At 43.0% G+C, this 22,481-nt stretch overlaps 1 protein-coding gene across 1 annotated transcript in view; it reads left to right on the forward strand.

Moving 5' to 3' along the window:
* Positions 1-22,481, forward strand: part of B3GAT2 (beta-1,3-glucuronyltransferase 2) — a 46,614-nt gene that overhangs the window by 13,268 nt on the left and 10,865 nt on the right. Inside the window, exon 2 of the mRNA XM_054021660.1 lies at positions 8,132-8,276. Coding sequence (XP_053877635.1) covers positions 8,132-8,276 — 145 coding nt within the window. The remainder of the gene's footprint in view (positions 1-8,131; positions 8,277-22,481) is intronic.

Here is a 22,481-nt window from a genome sequence, read left to right on the forward strand (position 1 = left end):
TGGTCTGAAGTAAATAAGAGGAAATTCAATAAGGACAAATGCAAAATACTCCACTTAGCAAGGAACAATCAGTTGCACACATACAAAATGGGAGATGACTGGCTAGGAAAGAGTACTGTGGAAGGAATGTGGGGGTCATAGTGGACCACAAGCTAAATATGAACCAACAGTGTAACACTTGCAGAAAAAGAACATCATTCTGGGCTGTATTAGCAGGTGTTGTATGCAAGACATGAGAAGTAATTCTTCTGCTCTACTCCACACTGATTAGGCCTCAACCGGAGTATTATGTCCAGTCTGGGCCCCACATTTCAGGAAAGATGTGCACAAATTGGAGCAAGTCCAGAGAAGAGCAATAAAAATGATTAAAGGTCTAGAAAATATGACCTATGAGGAAAGATTGAAAAAATTGGGTTTGTTTAGTCTGGAAAAGAGAAGACTGAGTTCTCATAACAGTTTTCAAGTACGTAAAAGGTTGTTACAAGGAGGAGGGAGAAAAATTGTTCTTAACTGCTCAGGATAGGACAAGAAGCAATGGGTTTAATTTGCAGCAAGGAAGGTTTAGGTTGGACATTAGGAAAAACTTCCTAGCTGTTAGGGTGATTAAGCACTGGAATAAATTTCCTAGAGAGGTTGTCTAATCTGCTCTTAAAAATCTCCAATGATGGAGATTTCACAAACACCTGTCAGGACTGATCTAGATCAGGGATCAGCAACCTTTGTCATGCGGCCTGCCAAGATAAGCCCCATGGTAGTTCGGGCCGGTTTGTTTACCTGCCATGTCCGCAGGTTCAGGTGATTGCGGCTATTGACCGCTCCAGGCCAATGGGGGCTGCGGGAAGTGGTGCGGGCCGAGGGATGTGCTGGCCCCCGCTTCCCGCAGCCTCCATTGGCCTGGAGTGGCAAGCCTCAGCCAGTGGGAGCCGCATTCGGCCGAACCTGCGGATGCAGCAAGTAAACAAACCGGCCCAGCCCGCATGGGGCTTACCCTGCTGGGCCACAGGCCAAAGGTTGCCGATCCCTGATCTAGATAATACTTAGTCCTGCCATGAGTGCAGGACTAGATGACTTCTCAAGTTTCCTTCCAGGCCTACGATTCTATGATTGTATCCCTGGTATATTAGCCCCATTTTACAGTTGAGGAAACTGAGAGACACAATTATCATGGGCTGAATTCTGTTTCCAGTCACAAATGTGCAATCCCCTTGACTTGTAGGGGTTGCATAGCATGACTCAGGCCACAATTTGGCCTTAAATGATTTGCCTGTGGTCACATAAGAATTGTGTGTCAGCTGATGGTCAGGAGATCTGCATTCTAAGATCCATGCTTCTACTGTACACCATCTTTCCTCTTTTATAGAGATACAATGGTAAATGTTGAAGAGCTGGAGTTCTAAATCCAACTTCTAGCAAAATAAATTGGAGTTGTTTGTATAAGTCTGCTGGCGTCCCACTGGTATTGTGTGGCAAGTCCAGGCAATAATCTATAGGTGGGCACTAGCATTGCATCAGAATGTAAATTACATGGGAACTGAAACAATAGAAAACTGAGAAGTGGAAAAAATGCTACACAAAGCTGAATTTTCTGGAGAGTTTGAGTCCTAAATGGGGAGGCAGTGATGGGTGGCTGTGAAAACATTCAGCAAATTGTTACAGTCTGGAAGCTTTTTTGTGGTAGAAAAGGTGACTAGATTCCATCCTCTTCATCTTTTACTTCCACTTCATAGAATCATAGACGATCAGGGTTGGAAGGGACCTCAGGAGGTCATCTAGTCTAACCCCCTGCTCAAAGCAGGACTAATCCCCATACAGATTTTTGCCCGAGATCCCTAAATGGCCCCCTCAAGGATTGAACTCACAACCCTGGGTTTAACAGGCCAATGCTCAAACCACTGAGCTCTCCCTCCCTACCACAGTTCCCTGAGGTTTTTTCCCTTTTCTAACTGATTTGACCCCTTCCCTATCATTCCTGCACTTGCCGTGACTTAATTTTCTTGAGTGACTAATGAAGTGCTATTTTTGGCAAGATCATGTGTGAGAGAACGAATCATTATTGTTCTCTCTCTGCTTTTGTTTTTTTGCATTCTCTCAGCTCTTGGCCTTTAGTGCTTCCTTCCCCCATTATCTGTTCTCTGATTCCCCATTTCTCTCTAATCAGTTGTCCTCATCTTCCTCCATCACTGATGCTCTGTCCTCCCAGTTTTACTTTTCCCTTGTTCTTTAAATAGTTTACTCCTCCCCCAGGCTGTTCTTTCTTCTCCTGGCTTTACCCATCCACTTCCTCATTCTCATTCCCCTTACTCTGTCCCTTTTGAAAAAGATTGTCACATTACGGTTGCCAACCCTCCAGGATTGTCCTGGAGTCCCCAGGAATTAAAGATTACTCTTTAATTATAGATAATGTCATGTGATGAAACCTCCAGGAATTCATCCAACGAAAGTTGGGAACCCTATGTCACATATATACTGTGGCTTCAAGTTTTGATTATTCAGATGCGCTGCTGTCCAGTAAAAATATAGTTAGAGGCCTTGGCTACGCTTGCAAGTTACAGCGCAATAAAGCCTCCCCCAGCGCTGTACCTCACTCCCTGTCCACACTGGCAAGGCACGTACAGCGCTGTGTCTCCCCTGCTACTGCGCTGCAGGTACTCCACCTCCCCGAGAGGAATAAGAGATGCAGTGTAGTGGCTACAACTCCCCGGTGTCAGTGTGAATGATGAGTTAACTTGCTGCGCTGTGATAATCCCCTTATCAAGTGCCCACTCTTTTCATTGTTGTGATAGACTCCAGGAATGCGGAAGTGCCGTTTCAAAGCTCCATACCAGAGAGAAAAAGCAAACATTTTGCTGTTTGCATTGAGTGAGTGAATGAGAAGCGGGAAGGATAGGCGGGTCGGAACTTGCAAGGCAGCATGCTGACACACTCTCAGCACCCCTGAAGAACATAAATCCACACGGTGTAGAGGTCAAAGCATAGGGGTTTATTACACACAGCGCTGGCGGAGTGTCACCTGGCTTATTAGGCTCGGAGACACTGTCAATCAATTGATTACAATAGAATATATAGATTTTCCATGGGCGGGGGAAGGTGGCGGTGTAGGCAGTTCCACACCCCGGGATAGGTTTTGCAGCAAGACAAGATAGCACAATAGCCAATGGTTAAAAGGTTACACAGTGTTTCTGCCCATGGTCTCAAGTTAGCAAGTTAACATTTAAATAATACTTTGATAAAATGTTATTAGTATAAAATATATATGTTGAATTTTGATTTGGGATCCATAGGAACGGAGCAACTCCTTTGATTGTCCGACAGGTACATGTCTAGGGGATAAAGCAAAGAAACAGTAAAAGCATATGGAAATAGAGATCGTCTCCTTTATGTCTTAAGGCAGGGCATTGGTCCCTTGGAAGGGAGGTGGAAGGATGCCATATCATTATAGTGACATGCCAATTTTTCATAAACTCAAGGTTGGATCTGTGGGAAGACTGTTTTCCCTTCAGGAGAAACACAATAGGAACAGGGATTCTTCGTTCAATTTGAAACATTGGATGAAACATAATTATTCAGTTATTGCCTCAACATCTGGCATTTCTACTGACCAAGCATATCTTAGGCAATGTTATCTTGTTTATTTTGCTTTTCTCTTAGCTAATCACTATTTGCATGGCTTCTGGTCTCCAGGCCAAACTTTGGACTTTGGGTCTGAGAGAGAGCAAATCCATATACCAGGCTATTATACTACATGCACATGGATTTTAACCCTTCAACCCCAAAACCCACTCTCTCTCCCCCCACACTCCATCCCACCCCCCCTTTTGAAAAGCACATTGCAGCCACATGAATGCTGGGATAGCTGCCCATAATGCACCGCTCCCAATGCAGCTGCAAACGCTGCAAATGTGGCCACGCCAGTGTGCTGTCAGCTGTCAGTGTGGACAGACTGCAGCGCTTTCCCTACTCAGCTGTATGAAGGTGGGTTTAACTCACAGCGCTGTACAGCTGCAAGTGTAGCCATACCCAGAGAAGCAGTGCAGGACTCTTGTGGTGCAGTGTATGGGATTACATTGGTATCTGATAGTCTAATATCTTTAAATTACTCTCTCTGTATCCTAACTCTTGTTAGGGTCAAGCAGAATAGAAAACAAAATGAAATATCTGATACAAATTGACCTATTAATCCATATGATTTTTCCTACCCTGGTACATGAACGATGTTCACAACACATCAGCACATTAATATGTAGTAATACTGTTATTAGAGGCTTATAAGACATTTTGCCACTTTTACCTTCAAATATATCCTGAGGCTGTAAAATACTCTACAGTTAGCATTAACACAGCCTTAGATACATTCTTTCACTTTGCACTAAGGGATTTTTATGTCCTTGGCAGACACTTAGATTTGTAGAGTGACCGAGTATACAGGAAAGAGAACAAAGAAGTGAGAATACAACATAAGGGTGAAATGAAGCTGTCTGGAAATATCTGGTTTCTTTTTCCTCTTTAGGTATTTGGTTAAACTGTACACACTTAACACCTTCACAGGGTTAATGAGTGCCTGAGTGCATAAGAGGTGAAGCTTAATGGGCCACCCAATTCTGCTCCTCTGAGGTCAAGGTACTTCTCATTTACACTTGGATAAAGGCTTGTCTACATGGGAAAGCTATACCAACATAGGATAAGATGTGAATTTAAATGTGTCAACACTATTATTCTGGTATAAGAGGGTCTTTCTTTTTATTTAGCTTATGTCACTTTGGAAAGGGTTTAAGCTAACTGGGGAAAGTCACTCTTAAAAGAATAAGAGTATCTGCACTGGGGTTTATACTGGTATAGTTATATTGGTTTAACTATACCAGTTAACTATACTGGTAAAACTTTCCTGTGTAGACATGGTCTAAGAGAGGGCAGGTTGTATGCACATTTTGTGACATTAGATCCAATATGTATACATGTTACAATGTATATATTTTTACAAAGAGCTCAAAAAATGGGTGTAATGTTGAAACCACAGCTACCAAAACACTTCATGTTTTGCAGTCCTGAAGTAGTCCAAGTGACTTTTATGCACTAAATATTTAAAATAAAACAATAATTAATGTTGTTAACTTTCTATTTCACCACACAGAGCAGTAAAAGACAAGGGAAAAATGACAGTAAATAAAAAGGCCTTAAACAGGAAAAATAGTTAAAAGAAAACCAATTAGCCATGTTGGCACTCAGATGCTAGACAAATATAAAAGTGTCTTACAAAGGACTAAAAAAAAGGGTTTTGTGTCCATTCTGAAAAGGTTTTTTTAAGATGTAGAAAGAAGACCTGAAAGATAAGGCTTTCTTATTTTTATTCTACTAGTATTTTCACCTTTGGAAATATAAGCAATGTCAGTCTGGTTTTGCTGAAGGAGGAGCTCTTGGGAGCCTAGAGAAGGGGTATTATGAGCTCTCTGGAGTGTGGGGTACTGAATCTTTAACAACAGCTTTCTTTCTCTAGAATGTCCTGTGGATATTGGAGTTAAAAAGCTGATAGTAAAAATAAACAAAAGCAAATTTTAAAAGTCTGGAAAAAAGGTAATTGTAAGGAGAAGGGATTTTAAGACCTTGTCTACACTTTAAACATGAACTGGTTTAACTAAATCAATATAAAAATTAATCTTGCTAAACCAGTGCAAACCCCTAATGTAGATTCACTTAAATGGGGTTATCCTTGCTTAAATTGGAATTGACTTAAGATCACTTATGGTGTAGGGTTGTACCAGTTTAACAAGACTGATTTTTAACTTGATTTCATTAGACTGGTGAACCTTTCTAGGATAGACAATGTCTTGGGTAATCTCTGGTGATGCCATAATGTCCATAGTTTTCCAATAACAATAGAATCTTCCAGGATAGACAAGACCTACATTTCTAGAGTGAAATCTGGCTTCACTGGACTTAAGGGCTTCTTAAGGGACTTAAGAACTCCTACCTCTGATGTCAAATATGATTGGAATAAGAGTGTTAAAATTAATGGTTATAACCTATGTAGGAAGGATAGAGTGGTACTTTAAAAGGGCAAATTATATAAAGCTGAAGACAACTCTGAGCCAGAGCAATTGCGAGGAAGAATTTAATCAGAAAAATGTGAATGATAATTGGGAATTGTTTAAGAACACTTACTAGATGCCTCAAAAGTCACAATCAAGAAAGAAGGCCTCATTGTTTAGAGGGGAAGTGAGGTCAGCTATAAAAATATACAAGAAAGGGAAAATTGATAGTATTGAATATAAATCAGAAGTGAGGAATTGTAGAAAATTGATAAGGGAAGCAAATGTACACAAGGCGAAATCTATGGCCAGCAGAGTTAGACAATAAGAATGAGTTTTTTTTTAATATATTGGGGGGGGGAAGGGGGAAGATTCCTAAAAATGTTATGGTCTATTACTAGATGGAAATGGTAGAATTATAGATGATAATGCAGAAGAGGCAAAAGTGTTCAATAAATATTTCTGTTTTGTATTTTGGCAAAAAACAGATGATGTAGTTATATCCTATGATAACACTCTTTCCATTTCACTAGTATCTTATGAGGATGTTAAACTGCAGCTATTAAAGTTAGATGTTTTTAAGTCAGCAGGTTTGGATAACCTGCATCCAAGAGTTTTAAAAGCGCTGGCCGAGCAGCTCACTGGACTATTAATATTGATTTCTTTAATAATAAAGAATTAAAGGACGGAAATATAATTAATGTCAATCAACCTGGGTTATGGGAAATAGATCCTGTCAAACTAACATGATTTTTTTAAATGAGATTATAAGTTTGGTTGATAAAGGTCATAGTGTTGACATAATATACATAGACTTCTATAAGGTATATGACTTGGTACCGCATGACATTTTGATTAAAAAAAAAAAGAGAAATATCAAATTAACACGTCAGCCATTAAATAGGTTAAAAGCTAGTTAACTAACTAATTACAAAATGTAATTGTAAATGGGGAATCATTGAATGGATGTGTTTCTAGTAGGATCCCGCAGGGGTTTTGATTGGATGTAATGACCTATAGTGGGCAGATATTTAATAATGGGCTTTTCAGCCTAGCAGAGAAAGGTCTAACACAATCCAATGGCTGGAAATTGAAGCTAGACAAATTCAGACTGGAAATAAGGTGTACATTTTTTAACTGCTGAAGTAATTAACCATTCAAACAACTTACTGAGGTTTGTGGTAGATTCTCCATCCCTGACCATTTTTAAATAAAGATTGGATGTTCGTTTCAAAGATATGCTCTAGGAATTATTTTGGGGAAATTCTATGGCCTGTGTTTTATGGGAGGTCAGACTAGATGATCATAATGGGCCCTTCTGGCCTTGGAAACGATGCATCTATGAAAAGAAAACATGATCCCCACTATTTATTTTTTTTTTCAAAAAGTAAAACTGGCCATTTTTTAGGCACCATGGGGGGAGCATAAGCCCAATTTTGTTGTCCTCTGCAGGCCACTTTTTAACACACCTAAACCATACTTACTGTGCAATCCTCATAAGACGGGCTTGTGTGTGTGTGTGCGCTTCCAGTCAGAATCAAGATTTATTTCCCTTCCAGAGTCTGTTACTGGCTTCTAGATATAATAAATTCTGATATAGACCTCAAAGTTGCATGTATGTCTTTACAGACTGTAAAATAAACATTCCATACTACCCTGATTGGGCTTCTGCAGTCATGATGCACGTGCATGAAGGATTTATAGAAAGAAACATGTTTAAACAACAAAACATCCTTCCAGAGGAAAAATCTGCCACATACATCTGTGTTTTTCTTTAATGAGGAAAAGATTATATACATGTTTTTTGTGCCTCATATCTTAAGCAACACTGGTATTAACAACCTTATTTCTCTCAGGATATTCCCAGTGGACTTGAAGTGACTAGAGAGCTGAAGAACTAGCTGGCAGTGAGAGAACTTTGGGGCACATCTAGCCTCTGAATACCAACTCTCTAGGGTTGAAATCTGAAAACACTGAAATCTGTAAACACCTTGTGGTGACTGGAAATGTCTAGGCTTTGTTTCCCCCATTTACAAAAAAAAAAAAAAAAAGCACAGCCTGCTGAGAAAACTTAAGTGAAATCACCCTGTGCCTCCTCCTCCTTGCAGATGCGTACAACCCGCAAAGTATCTGTGTGGCCTGTGGGGCTAGTGGGAGGTCGACGGTATGAGCGCCCTGTAGTGGAAAATGGCAAAGTTGTTGGCTGGTATACTGGCTGGAGAGCAGACCGTCCATTTGCCATTGATATGGCAGGTAAGTACTGATAAAGGTGTTCTATAGAATATATGAACACAATGTCCTGTTTGTACTCATGAACAGGCCAAAAGCATGTGTTTACTTGTAAAGTGGTCTCCCTTAAAATGAGGACAACTTTGAAAATTTCCATTGTTTCCTGTGGAGTTCTTGATTCTGTAGATAAGAATATTGCTGAAAATGGTTACATCTTTTAAAACAGCAGAACTTTTGAAGTGCAATCATTGTACACAGCCCTTCTGATTTTAAATATCCTACAAGTCTTGGCATGCACATTTTCTCCAATTAAATAGTTATTTGATAACCCAATATACTGTAATTTGCTTTAATTTTATGTGATAATTTTGATTTATGTTTGATTGAATTGTCTGCAAATCATTTAATTTTTGCAGGAAGTCTGTGTCTTTCATTGTATGATCAACACACACTATGCAGGGTAAATGCAGACACTTCGTAAACCTCATGTTGCAAAATGCTACTTTATCATGAAATGATTCATTTTCTGTTGGTTATGTGAAATGATGACAGTGATAGTTGTAGATGGATATGGTTTGAAACACCGGGCTTAGGGGAAAAATCACTGACAACTATAGCCTGCTAGATAGAGGCAGAAAAGCTTTAAAATTGATCTCATCAATCTTCTACTGTGAAGTTAGCACACCACATAGCTGTGTCTAGCTGTCAGCCCATGCTTGGCCAATCTTTTATGTATAAATCTCAACTGCCGACATAATCTCTTGGGTGCAGAATTCTGACTTTTGATATAGCAGTCTTCCGCCATAGTATAACTTTTTTGTACTTTTAAAACCCCCTCTGTATTAGTTTTCTGTGTGAGGGACGGTGAGGGGAAGAAAGGAATGCAAAATGACCACATATTTTTCTCTTGAAACTTTGTGTGAAGGCACGTACTACTCCTCTAAGGCAGAGGTTCTCAAACTTCATTGCACCGTGACCCCCTTCTGACAACAAAAATTACTGCACAACCCCAGGAGGGGGACTGAAGCCTGAGCCTGCCCAAGTCCTGCAGCCCCAGGTGGGAGGGCCAAAGCCTATAACCTGAGCCCCCCCACCCAGAGCTGAAGACCTGGGGCTTTGGCTTTAGCCCTAGGTGGTGGGGCTCGGGCTTCGACCCCAGGCCCCAGCAAGTGTAATGCCAACCCTGGGGACCCCATTAAAAAGTGTTTGTGACACACTTTGGGGTCCCGACCCACAGTTTGAGAACCGCTGCTCTAAGGTGCTCACAACCAAAACAGGTTGGTGGGGTGGGAATCAAGAACTGGCCCTTCCCTAATTCTCTTGGATTTCACAGACCTTTCCAAGAGGTATCCTATTTCAGGCCTACAGTCCAAAATGATTTATAAAGAATATGAATGTTTAACCTCTAAAAACAGTAATAGAAAAGTAATGGTGGTTAAAATAATTCCTAACACTTTTTGTTTGGAGACATTACCAAATATTGATCACTTATTATTCAAAAATGTTACATTGTAAGTCCAAAGTGTAGGAACATTTCAAGTAAGATAAAGAGAGCAATTGGCCTTAAATGTCTACATTAATATTTTTGTCCTAAATTAAAATTTGTCCACTAAATTACTATTATTTAGTGAGATAGTAGCTGCACTACTCTTTGTGAATACATAGTTCAGTCCCTAAGCCACTGCAAACTTGTCAGACTGATGTGCGGTGTGGTTGGGGGAAGCACATCTAAAAGAGCAATCCCTGTCTGTAGAGTTTTAGAGACACACTGGTGTTATGCTGTGCAGGTGGTTGCTTATGGGCATTCAAAGGATGATAGGAAGGTGTATAATTCATTAGCTACAGGCAGAGGCAGTTAGACAACATAAGCCCAGGGAATCTCACCCTTAGATGAAGAGGCATATGAAAAGTTGATGAGTTACCTTGGTTTATGTGTCGAGATCATTACTTTGAATGTCAGGGGATACACTGGCGTAAATATGGGGAAGAAGCAACACCAACAGAGAAGTATCTGCTCATATTTTTAAAAAGCAGCTAATGGAAGAAGGGAGCATGGAAACAAAGTTGCAAATGTTGAGAGGAATGTGAAATGTTAGAAAGCAAGCCTCTTAGAGATTGGTGAGAGAAAATTCTTCTCACCTGCACCAAGTGTTTTTTTTTTAATTTTCATTATTATTTTTATATTATTAAGGATCAAGTTTTTTCATCGAAGTAGCAACTAGACTCAGTGCCTGAGCTGGTAAACGGTCATGTCATGTTTGCAAAAGTGATGCTACTTCATCATTAGCCGGGAGACACAGGGTGGAAAGAGATGGGAAGAGTAAGTAAATGCAGAATCAAGTAGACATTTGAAAATGAATGGTGTCCATCTGCAGGCATTTTGACCAGTACTAACTGTCAGGTCTTCTTGGAGTGCTTGCTCATGTCCATTCCATGCTAGGTGTGTGCATTGTATGCACAGTTGCAGGAGATTTTCCCCTCATTGGTATCCATAGGACTGACTGTAGCACCCTCTGGAGCCATGTGCATATGTGCTGGTATAAGGGGTGCCACCAGCCCCACACCCTCTCGATTCCTTCTTACTGCCTGTGATGGTTGCACGGAATGATCCTTCTTGCTCTTGCAAGGCCTCGTTCCCAGTGATTTGGACTTTCTATTGTATATTTATTGTAATCTGTGTTAGTGTATATAATAGTGTTAATAGTTGTTCCTGCTGTCAAGGGACTTTCACCCCAAGGGCTGGGTATGCCTTGGTCCCTGGACTTCAAGACGTGTACCTTCTGTGGCAAGCCGATGCCAGTGAGTGACCCACACTCTAGCTGTCTAAAGTGCCTCAGGGAAACTCAGGTTAAAGAGAAGTGCTAGATCTGCAGGGGCCTTGCACACAAAAGGACAGAGACATTTGTTGGAAGGCTTTACTCATGGAGGCAGCCCTCAGATCAGTCTCGGAGCTGAGCCACTCTGAATTGGTGCCAAACATTTAGGCTTCCATGCGAAGTGCTCCACTGGCACCCTTCTCTATCCTTGATGCTGAAGCAGCAGCATAAGAAACAGTGCACCGAGAGAGGGCACTTTGCAGCGCCGAAGAGGGACAAGCAGGAAGTGACCAGTGCAGTGAGACCTGCGCCAGGCCACTTGTCCTCACAGAGCCACTGGTGACTCCGGTGACTACACCTAAAGCGCCAAATCTGGTACTGGCGCCAGATCCATCCCCCCTTTTATTTCTGGACTGCCTGTCACTCTTCAGCCCAGCCTGGTCAGATACAACATTGGGAGCAGCAGTGGGGCCATGCACCTGTGGACTCGTTTGATCCTGGAGGCTTTCCAAGGCGGCAAAGGACCTAATGTCTCTCCCAATCCAGCCGACTCCCCAGCCAGAGGATAGAAGGGAGCAAGGGATGGTGAGCTCCACTGTGACACCGACCACTGCGACACCATCCTGGGTCAAACCCTCCTGTGGTCCTAATACAGTGGTCTACAGCCTGTTACTGTAATTATTAATTAATTATTATTATTATTATTATTACTGGTCTCCAGCTCCCAGGCACGGCCCGGAGGCAGAAGTGGGTACTGCACCACCCTGGTCTCCAAGAGAAGAATCCATTTTGGAGCCCAAAGGGGAATCCTTCGCTTCACCTAAGACCTACTGGTACCAGGCCTAAAACCCGGACTTTGGTACTAGCCCCCTGGCTGGCGCCTGGTCACCGGACCACTGGCCAATGCAGTAGCAGTATTGGAACCTGTGGGGGTTTCCTCGGTTATTGGGGCCTCCTGTCCCACTGCTCAGACTCAGTAGTATCAGAGGGGTGAACCACCATTTCATCCCATCCGGCACCAGACCCTGACTCCAGTATTGGTACTGACATCTAAGAAATGGCCCCCATGGGTGAGGTGGAGGAAGAGCAGGCGGACCCTCCCCTGTTACCAGCCTCCTCATCATCATTCCCGGATGCGACGGTTGCAGGTCCTAGTGATCTGTTCCCACTGCAGGGCCTACCAAGAGCTCCTGAAAAGTCCTGCAAACTTGGGACTGGAAGTCAAAGAGCTCAAGGAACCTAATTGACATTGTGGCTGTAGCAGCTCCCTCCAGAGTGGCCCTGCCAGTTAACCAAGCAGTGATGAGACTTGTCAGGACATTATGGCAGACTTCTCCTTCTCTGCCCCCATTTCAAAAAGGGCAGAGAAGAAATAGTGTCCTACCCAGTGGGTCTGAATACCTCCACCCCCTGCCCTCCGTGGTGTTGGCGGCAAACGAGCAGGATAGATGGGGCAGTTGAGCGTTACCCTCAAAAATAAAGAGGCCAAGAGACTGGACCTGTTTGGATGTAAGGTTTGTTCAACGGGCAGCCTCCAGTTACATATCTCCAATCAGCAGGCTCTGCTGGAGAGAGATGATTTTAACCTGTGGGACTCTTGTCCAAATTTAGAGACCTGCTACCATAGGAATTGAGGTAGGAGTTCACAGCCATCCTAGGGGAGGGCAAAGCAGTGGCCAAGACTTCCCTCCAGGCGCCTCTGAATGCGGCTGACTGAGCAGGCCGGACTATGGAGTCAGCGGTCACCATGAGGCGCTGCTCATGACTTGTCATTGGACCTCCCTCACAAAGTGCAGCAGTCCATTCAGGGCCTCCCCCTGAAGACTACCTCCCTGTTCTCAGTACAGACTGACTCCAAGCTTCAAGGACTCGAGGACTCCCCTTTGCTCCTTGGGCCTTTACACACCTCCTGCCTCCAGGAAGCATTTTAGGCCCCAGCATCCTCCCATGTCTCATTTCCCAGGCAGGAGCCCTAGAAAAGAAAAGGGAAGGGCTATAAGTGATGCCAATCCCTAATTTTTACTTCTGCATCCCAGTCAGGCTCGCACAGGCCTTTTGAAATATGCCCAAGGACAGTCTACCAGTCTCGTCGCCAGATCCATCCCCCACTTTTGTTTATGGACTGCCTGTCACCCTTCAGCCCAGCCTGGTCAGATACAACAGTGGACCATTATATGCACTACAGCAGTCAGTTACACCCTCCGGTTTTCACCCACCCCCCATCCCTCTTCTTATCCAGGAGGTGCAAATCCTCCTATGTGTGGGGACTGTACAGGAAGTTCCTTGACCTGAGAGAGAAGGGGTTTTACTTCTGATATTTCCTAATCCTGAAGGTCAAGAGGGGAGTGGAGGCTGTGGCCCAGCCTGGACTGGCTTTAGGAAGAGCAGGGCCCGATTCCTGGGGGTGGGGCTTGCCGCGCTCCAGCCGGTGTCGAGGGGCTTGGGTCTGGGAGTGCTCGGCCGGCATGCTCAGCCAGAACCGGGGCGGCGCCCTGTAGCCCGAGCCAACCCGGCCCGGAGCCGGTTGGGCCGGGGTTGGGGGTGCTTGACCTGGGCCACCGGGCTTGGTTAGAACCGGGGCCGGCACCCCGGGGCAGGAGCTGCTCGGGATAGGGGTGCTCGGTTGGAACCGGGGCCAGCGCCCCGGGGCACGGGCCGGAGCCACTCGGGCTGGGGGTGCTCAGCCAGCGCCGTGGCTGGAGCCGAGCCGGAGCCAGAGCCGCCAGGGTCGGGGGTGCTTAGCCAGCGCTGCACCTCCCTGGATCCCTCCTCGCATGCGCCCCCTCCCCCCCCCCCCGTTTACCTGCTGCCGCCTGCCTCCCCCTGCTTGTTTTCAGACTTCCCGCGATCATCTGATTTGTGGGAAGCAGAGGAGGGGGAGGAGCAGGGGGCGGAGTGTTCAGGGGAGGGGAGGAGGGGCAAGTGAGCTGGTGGTGGGGTGGACAGTTGCGGGGCCCTCTTAGGCGCGGGGTCCGATTCAGCGTTATCGGCTGAATTGGGCCTAAAGCCGGCCCTTCCTGGACGTGCGTTGCCTCAACAAATATCTCAAGAAGCTGAGGTTGTGCATGGTCTCCTTGGCCTCCATCTTTCCCTCCCCAAATCCAGAAGACTAGTATGCCACCCTCTATTTAAAGGATGCTTATTTCCACATCTCCATCTTCCGTGGGCACAAGGGATTTCTCAGGTTCGTAGTAGGTCAACACCATTATCAGTTTGACTTGTCGGCAGCCCTTCAGGTCTTCACGAAGCATATGGCGGTGATAGCAGCCTTCCTTGGAAGTTGAGGCATGCAGCTCTACCTGTACCTCAACGACTGGCTGATCAAAGGTTGATCGCAGGTTCAGGGCCAGCACAGCAGCAGTACAGTAAGAGCCACCTTCCAGGTGCTGGGTCTGTTGATAAATGAGCAGAAATCAACCCTGGTCCTGGTTCAGAAAATAGAGTTAATCAGGGCAGTACTCGATGTGACTCAGGCCAAGGCCTACCTCCTGGAAGCCAGATTCCAAGCTATGTTGGACCTGATCTCCAAGGTCACGACCACCCCATAACAACCGCTCAGGTCTGCCTCAAACTATTGGGGCAAATAGCGGAATGTACCTATGTGGTGCAGTACACAAGGCTATGCCTCAGACCCCTCCAGATGAGGCTAGTGTCAGTTGACTCCCCGAGCAGACACTGCCTGGACTCCATACTCATGATTCCACCTCCGGTCATCGCTTTGTTGACCTGCTGGAGAGACCCAGGATCACTAATGGTAGGAATACCCTTCGCTGCCCTTCAACCATCCGTTGCCCTGGTCTCGGATGCGTCAGGTCTGGGGTGGGGAGCCCACCTCAGCAGTCTCAGGGCTCGTCCTGGATAATTGTTTGTATCTGAACTTGCTTTGAGCAGGCAAAGGTTCCGCCTCCGGCCAGCGTGACCACCCATTCCACGAGAATCCAGGCCTCAGCCGCAGTGTTCCTCGCACAGGTACCAGTCCAGGACATCTGTAGAGCAGTAACATGGTCATCAGTTCATACCTTCGCGTCTCACTTACGGCATCACCCAATAGGCCCATAGTGATGCCAGTTTCAGGAGAGCAGTGTTGCAATCAGCACATCCGTGAACTCTGAGTCCACCTCTAGGGGTACTGCTTTTGAGTGATCTAGCATGGAGAGATTCCATAAGACTGGAAAAGGGTAAATATCATGCCAATCTATAAAAAGGGAAATAGGGACAACCTGGGGAATTACAGACCAGTCAGGTTAACTTAGGTATCCAGAAAGATAATGGAGCAATAATAAAGCAATCAATTTGCAAACATCAAGAAGATAAGAAGGTGGTAAGAAACAGTCAGCATGGATTTGTCAAGAACAAATTGTGTCAAACCAACCTGATAGCTTTCTTTGACAAGGTAACAAGCCTTGTGGATGGGGGGAAGCAGTAGACGTGGTATATCTTGACTTTAGTAAAGCTTTTGATACTGTCTCAAATGATCTTATCATAAATAAACTAGGAAATACAACCTAGATGGAGCTACTATAAGGTGGGTGCAAAACTGGTTGGAAAACTACTCTCTGGGAACAGTTATCAGCGGCTCACAGTCATGCTGGAAGGGCATAACGAGTGAGGTCTCATAGGGATGAATTATGGGTCCGGTCCTGGTCAATATCTTCGCCAGTGCTTTAGATAATGGCATATAAAGTTTGCGGACAATATCAGGCTGGGAGGGGTTGCAAGTGCTTTGGAGGATAGGATTATAATTCAAAATGATCTGGACAAACTGGAAAAATGGTCTGAAGTAAATAGGATGAAATTCAATAAGGACAAATGCAAAGTACTCCACTTAGGAAGGAACAATCAGTTGCACACATACAAATTGGAAAATGATTGCCTAGGAAGGAGTACTGTGGAAAGGGATCTGGGGGTCATAGTGGACCACACGTTAAATATGAACCCACAGTGTGACCAATGTAACAGCACAATACATATGCTAACAAACTTAAACAAAGCCTTTGTTTAAGTTTGTTAGCGTACTTATTGTGCTGTTAAAGTCCTATAAAGAATGAATGCCCTCCCTAGCCCTGTTCTGCTCCTCTGGAGGGGGCTAACCCCAAGTCTTTCCGGTATCCTGTACTCGCTAAAAATTTCTTGCCCGTACTGCGTACTGGATGGTACCACTGTACTTGCACTCCTGTTACTCATTCAAAAAGTGGGGAGGCTGGCAGGAATGGGGAACAAGGAATGTGGGCACTGTTCTCTCTCTACCCATTGAAACTTTTTGGCACACACCTGCCCCACTGCACAACAAGAATTCCTGCTTTTCATGTTAAAGCCTGGTGATCCTGGTAGAGAAGGTTGGCTAAGGTTGCAGTTTTGAGCACATTAACCAGCTTCTAGAAAAACAAGACCCACCATTGGAAATGTTTGCTACTGTCACTGACCCCTACCTAATGTGGGTAATATCTGATGTAAGAAAAGTAAAGCTGCCTTTCAAGTTTTCATATGTAACTAAAATAGAGGTACAGCATAGTATGGCACCAAACGCAGAGGACTTTTCAGCAGACGCTCCTAGGGTAAGCTTTGCCTACCTTGTTTGGCATCAAGTATTATAGGATAGTTATCCTCTGCAATCAGTAAGCAGAAGATCTGTATTTATTTAATTTAGAAATTTACTCTCTCTAACTCAGGCAGTGCCTTTTATTTCTTATAAAAGCCAGAATGAAAATAGAATTTGCACTGTGCAACATTAAAGTCAGTGCTTTGATTTGAAGAGACTTAGGGGGAACTAATAAAGAAAGCAAATAAAAGGTCTTGTTAAAAAAACTAACCAAGCAAAAGTCCTGCATCCACATCCTGAAATTACCCAACGTGGGTTCATGTGGACCATGAAAGGGAACACATTCAGTAGGCAAGAGCCCACCCCTTTCACCACTCCTTGAACGCGGACTTCCAGGCCTGGATCAGAGTGACGTAGTGGAGAGATGTCTGTCTCTCAACTAGCTCAGTCCCACACCTTTTAGGGGTTTAAAAATTATTCACAGACAGAATCTTGTTTAAGCATGAGTTAAGGTTGTAAATATCTATTGCTTCTGGAAACAGATTTTCTTTTTAAAATCAGAAATTTTGGAAAGGCTAGAAATTCAAACGTAAGGTTACACTTAAAATTATATATTAAATATGGAAATGGCTGCAACTCATGGCTGGTGTTATCCCATCCCATCCAACCCGTGCACCCTTCAGGCAGAGTCTAAAATCCCTCTATACTTTTTCATGTTGCTCAGACTTCAAGAGAGCAGGAAAGTCAACCGTTTAGCTATCCTTGAATATTTTCATAGATTCATAGATTCTAGGACCGGAAGGGATCTCGAGAGGTCATAGAGTCCAGTCCCCTGCCCTCATGGCAGGACCAGATACTGTCTAGACCATCCCTAATAGACATTTATCTAACCTACTCTTAAATATCTGCAGAGATGGAGATTCCACAACCTCTCTAGGCAATTTATTCCAGTGTTTAACCACTCTGATAGTTAGGAACTATTTCCTAATGTCCAACCTAAACCTCCCTTGCTGCAGTTTAAGCCCATTGCTTCTTGTTCTATCCTTAGAGGCGAAGGTGAACAAGTTTTCTCACTCCTCCTTATGACACCTTTTTAGATACCTGAAAACTGCTATCATGTCCCCGCTCCTCTTTTCCAAACTAAACAAACCCAATTCTTTCAGCCTTTCTTCATAAGTCATATTCTCAAGACCTTTAATCATTCTTGTTGCTCTTTTCTGGACCCTTTCCAATTTCTCCACGTCTTTCTTGAAATGCAGTGCCCAGAACTGGACACAATACTCCAGTTGAGGCCTAACCAGCACAGAGTAGAGCAGAAGAATGACTTCTCGTGTCTTGCTCACAACACACCTGTTAATACATCCCAGAATCATGTTTGCTTTTTTTGCAGCAGCATTACACTGTTGACTCATATTTAGCTTGTGGTCCACTATAACCCTTAGATCCCTTTAGTACTCCTTCCTAGACAGTCTCTTCCCATTCTGTATGTGTGAAACGGATTTTTCCTTCCTAAGTGGAGCACCTTGCATTTGTCTTTGTTAAACTTCATCCTGTTTACCTCAGACCATTTCTCCAATTTGTCAGATCATTTTGAATTATGACCCTGTCCTCCAAAGCAGTTGCAAGCCCTCCCAGTTTGGTATCATCTGCAAACTTAATAAGCGTACTTTCTATGCCAGTATCTAAGTCGTTAATGAAGATATTGAACAGAGCCGGTCCCAAAACAGACCCCCCTCATTATGCCTTTCCAGCAGGATTGGGAACTATTAACAACTCCTCTCTGAGTATGGTTATCCAGCCAGTTATGCACCCCCCTTATAGTAGCCCCATATAAATTGTATTTGCCTAGTTTATCAATAAGAATATCATGCGAGACCGTATCAAATGCCTTGCTAAAGTCTAGGTATACCACATCCACAGCTTCTCCCTTATCCACAAGATCTTTCTATTAACTTCATAATATTTTGGAGATATATTAAAAAATGCAAAGGAAATACATCTTCAAAGAAAAGACAAAAGAACAAAGGGGGCAATAGAGAAATTTGTAACAGTGTCTTCTCCAACACATACAAAAGCTATGACAAGGAGAGGCTGCCTTCTTTCTCATTCCTCACTACCATTAGCCATGACTGTACTGAAGGCAGTTTCAATTAAGAAATGTGTTTTCCCCCAGTCATACAATGCTATGGGGCCATCAGAGACTTCTTAAAGTTTATTTCTTTAGCAGTTCAGTCATTAGGATTAGGAAACATCATTGACCAGTTCAGTTCAAAATTACCAAATTAGTTATACATAGTGAGATTCCTTGGTGTGCTAGGGCAGCTTTGTTTCCTGGTGAATCTGGCTAGGGGAGGATTCCCTTTCCATAGGGGAATGCTTGGCTGGTATAGTGCCACCATGACAGTTCTGTCACCTCCTCTTCTGGACCCTTCTGTAGGGCGGCACAGCCAGGGACAAGGGGGGTGTTGCTTGGGTTTCCCAGCAATCCTTTTGGCTTGGCATAGTGTTCTTGGGGTACCCAGGACTGTGAGTTACCCCCCTGACTCCAGCGAGAGGGAGTCTTACCCAAGGTGGCTAGGTGTCAGCTCCTTACCACCACCAGCCCATTAGCCACTTAAGCACTCTCCTCTGGGCTATGCCAGCCCTGTCTTTGCCCCATAGGTTAACAAGAGGTGCACCCCAGTCTGAATACCTCTGAAGTGTTCCCTGTGATAACCAGCCTCTAACATTGGTTACTCACAGAAATTCCAGATCCTCCGCTCCCAAATATGCCATGTCACCCCAGTTTTACCTTAAATCCCTGCTCCTGTATAACACACAGCACTTGTAATAAAACAAAAGACAGCTTATTTAAGAAAGAATAGAGATTCTACTAGAAACGAGAGTGTGGTGGAAACAAAGGGTTACAATATAAAATGCAAAATTGGGTCTATACTTATTAATAGTTACCTTTCCTATCTAATAAAGTAGGGTACCTCCCCTCCCCCTCCCAAGTTCAGTCTGTTGCAGAGCTAGCTGGAATCACAGGACTCAGCATCCATTTTTTCATGAGATCACTCCTCAGTGAATGGAGAGCTAGTGCCTTTCCCCAGCCTGTGTTCTACTGAAACAAGCTTTTGTCTTTGTTCCTAGACAGGGTGATTCTCAGTCTGTTGAAATGTTCGTATTTTTCTTTTCTTTTCTTTTCTACCTCCAAGTGGTTTAGATTGTTTGCAGTTGTCTCTGATGTTTTGCCCTTGAAAGTCTTGGGATGGAGCAAAGCTAGACAATTGTGCTTTGCATTATATCATTGGCTAACCATGATGGGATGGACAACTCCCTCCTGCTTGAATGGGCCACCATTGACGCTCGTTATCCCCTGCTGACTAATTTTCACTTCAAGTCCATAAAGCATACTTTCTGTATAAATGCATTCTGCCTTAAAGATTACTGTACATACATGTCACAAAGATTATTAATCTTGACCAGTTACAAGCATACATGTTACTCTTATGGATAAACATCCTGCAAGACATCTTTGATGTGATGAGTTCGTTAGGTCTGAGGTGAGAGCTCTTTCACAAAGAATGGGACTCTGCCAAGGAGCCTCTGTGTCACACAGTGCTACCTGAGGATTGGATTTCTAAAACCACCTTCTTCCTGTCTTGGCTCAGTCTTTGAATACATTGAAAGAAAATATACATGCTAAAAGCACCAACATCGTTAGCAGGGTTCTTATAAAGGATATCTCACACAGATATGTATGAGATATGAATAAGAGTTATTATACTGGTGTGGAAATGTGAATTTATAAATATAATTTGATAATATTTTTTTCAGTTCATGTTAAAAATGACTTTTTAAAACAGCAGTTTTCCAACACAAACCACCACCACTTTAGGCTCTTGGATTTCCAGAGTACATAGAAATTAATTCAGGAATCTCTCTCTGTATTTTTAAATTCTAGATCTGTGGCTAACTTTGATCCCGGACTAAGGGTAGGTCTACAAGACAGACACTGCAGGAGCGCAGCTACAGCGCTTTAGTGGCGACGCTACCTATGCTGATGGGAGAGCTTCTTCCACTGGCATAGTTAATCCACCTCCATGAGAGGCAGTAGCTATGTCAACAGGAGAAGCCCCTCTCCGCCCTCCCCCATCAAAATAGTGCTGTCTATACCAGGAGTTAGTCAGTGTAACTTAGTTGTTCAGGAGTGTAGATTTGTCAGACCCCTGAGCGACATAGCTATGCTTATACAAGTTTGTAGTGTGGACTTGGCCTGAAATGTAAACAATTTTCAGAATCATCTAGCTAAACTCTGCTGACTTGAATGCTGCCTTATTGTAACCTTTGGATCTTATTCATATCAGAGAACGTTGTCAGTGGTTTGGAGATGAAAAATAAGAAAACTTTTATAATGACAAACAAGTTTATACATATTTAGAGCTAACTGGCTAAAGGGAAAAAATGTTTGTGCTGTTAAAAGAATTTTCTGTGCTAAGATTTGCTGTCTTTTTTCTTATCAGCCTCTGGGGTTTGATCCTGCTCCCAATGACACTAGTGGGAGCTTTCAAATTTCTTTCAATAGAAGCTTGATTGGGTGCATACTCTCATGTAGTATCTGTTATTATGGCTAAGTAGTTTAATTTTTGAATAGTCAAAATGAAAAAAGGTGGAGTGAACCTGCAGATGAAAAATTTAGATGATTCACATGAGCCTCAGTTATTTGATTTAAATGAAATTTGAATAATTTAAAAAGGTTTTTTTTTAAATTGAAACTGTTCTCAAAAATAGTATATCTGCATTTACTTTTACAGGGATTAATTACATATGCTTTTCTGTTGAATAACCAGGTCCAATTTAATTCACATTTGATTAATATAAAAAGCAAGTTTGACTTAGTTTTCTACTGATCATTTGAATTGACACTGTATGACCCTGAAAATAGTAACAGTTAATTTTGTAGGATTTTCTCTAAATAATCTGACAAATGTAGAAAGCAGTTTCGACGTAGTTCTTTATTGGTTTCTTTGTATTAAAACTCTGATCAAGAGAGTAGTAAGTTTGCATTTACTTATCTTATTAAGAGGGTTTTAATTTTAATGTTGGAGGGCTTTTTTTTTTTTAACCTTAATAACCAGGTATAATTTAAGTGAGATTTGATTGATAAAAAGGAAATTCTGATGGAGTTCTTTCGTATGGATTACATTTTTATAAGACAAAATGGAATTCTTGAGCATTGTCAACCTCTTGGTCTAATAGATATTTTATTACTCAAGGTGTGCCAAGTACTTGGTGATATTACTCTGTGTGTGTGTGTGTATATATATAAAATATATTTTAGTCCATTACTGTATTGAATATTTATGGAATGTATTTGTTACTTTTTAAGTAACTATTTTATTGATATAAAATGTCACCTATGAAAGTAGAATTTTGCCCCTTTTTGCACCAACCTTTTGCACTGTGGATGTAATCTGGAAAGAGTTATAAAAGCTTTAAGAAATCTTTAATATGTGGCTGCAAACATGAATCCAATTATTCCTCTTTATTTGTGTAGTTTGCCTACATCTAAGTACGGTTACCCTCAGATATAAGATACCGAAGTTTTTTTTTTGTCCAGTCCTAGGAGGTTCGTAGCCCTATGGTAGAACACGGTATGACAACAAATTTAAATTAAATATCCTACATACTTCTGTGAAAATGTTTATAATGATTATCCTGAAGGTGATCATTTTTAGTGACGAGATGGGAAAAAGTCTGCATTTTCCAGTACTTGCTTATTGTTGTAAAGAAGGCAGTAGCAGTTTGCTGTAGCACTGCTAAGCTAGGAATATTTTGGTTTATGGGTTCAACACGGATTCAACATGGTTTACGGGTTCAACACAGTGCTGT

The sequence above is a fragment of the Malaclemys terrapin genome, chromosome 3, assembly GCF_027887155.1.
Source record: "Malaclemys terrapin pileata isolate rMalTer1 chromosome 3, rMalTer1.hap1, whole genome shotgun sequence".
Taxonomy (NCBI): domain Eukaryota; kingdom Metazoa; phylum Chordata; order Testudines; family Emydidae; genus Malaclemys; species Malaclemys terrapin.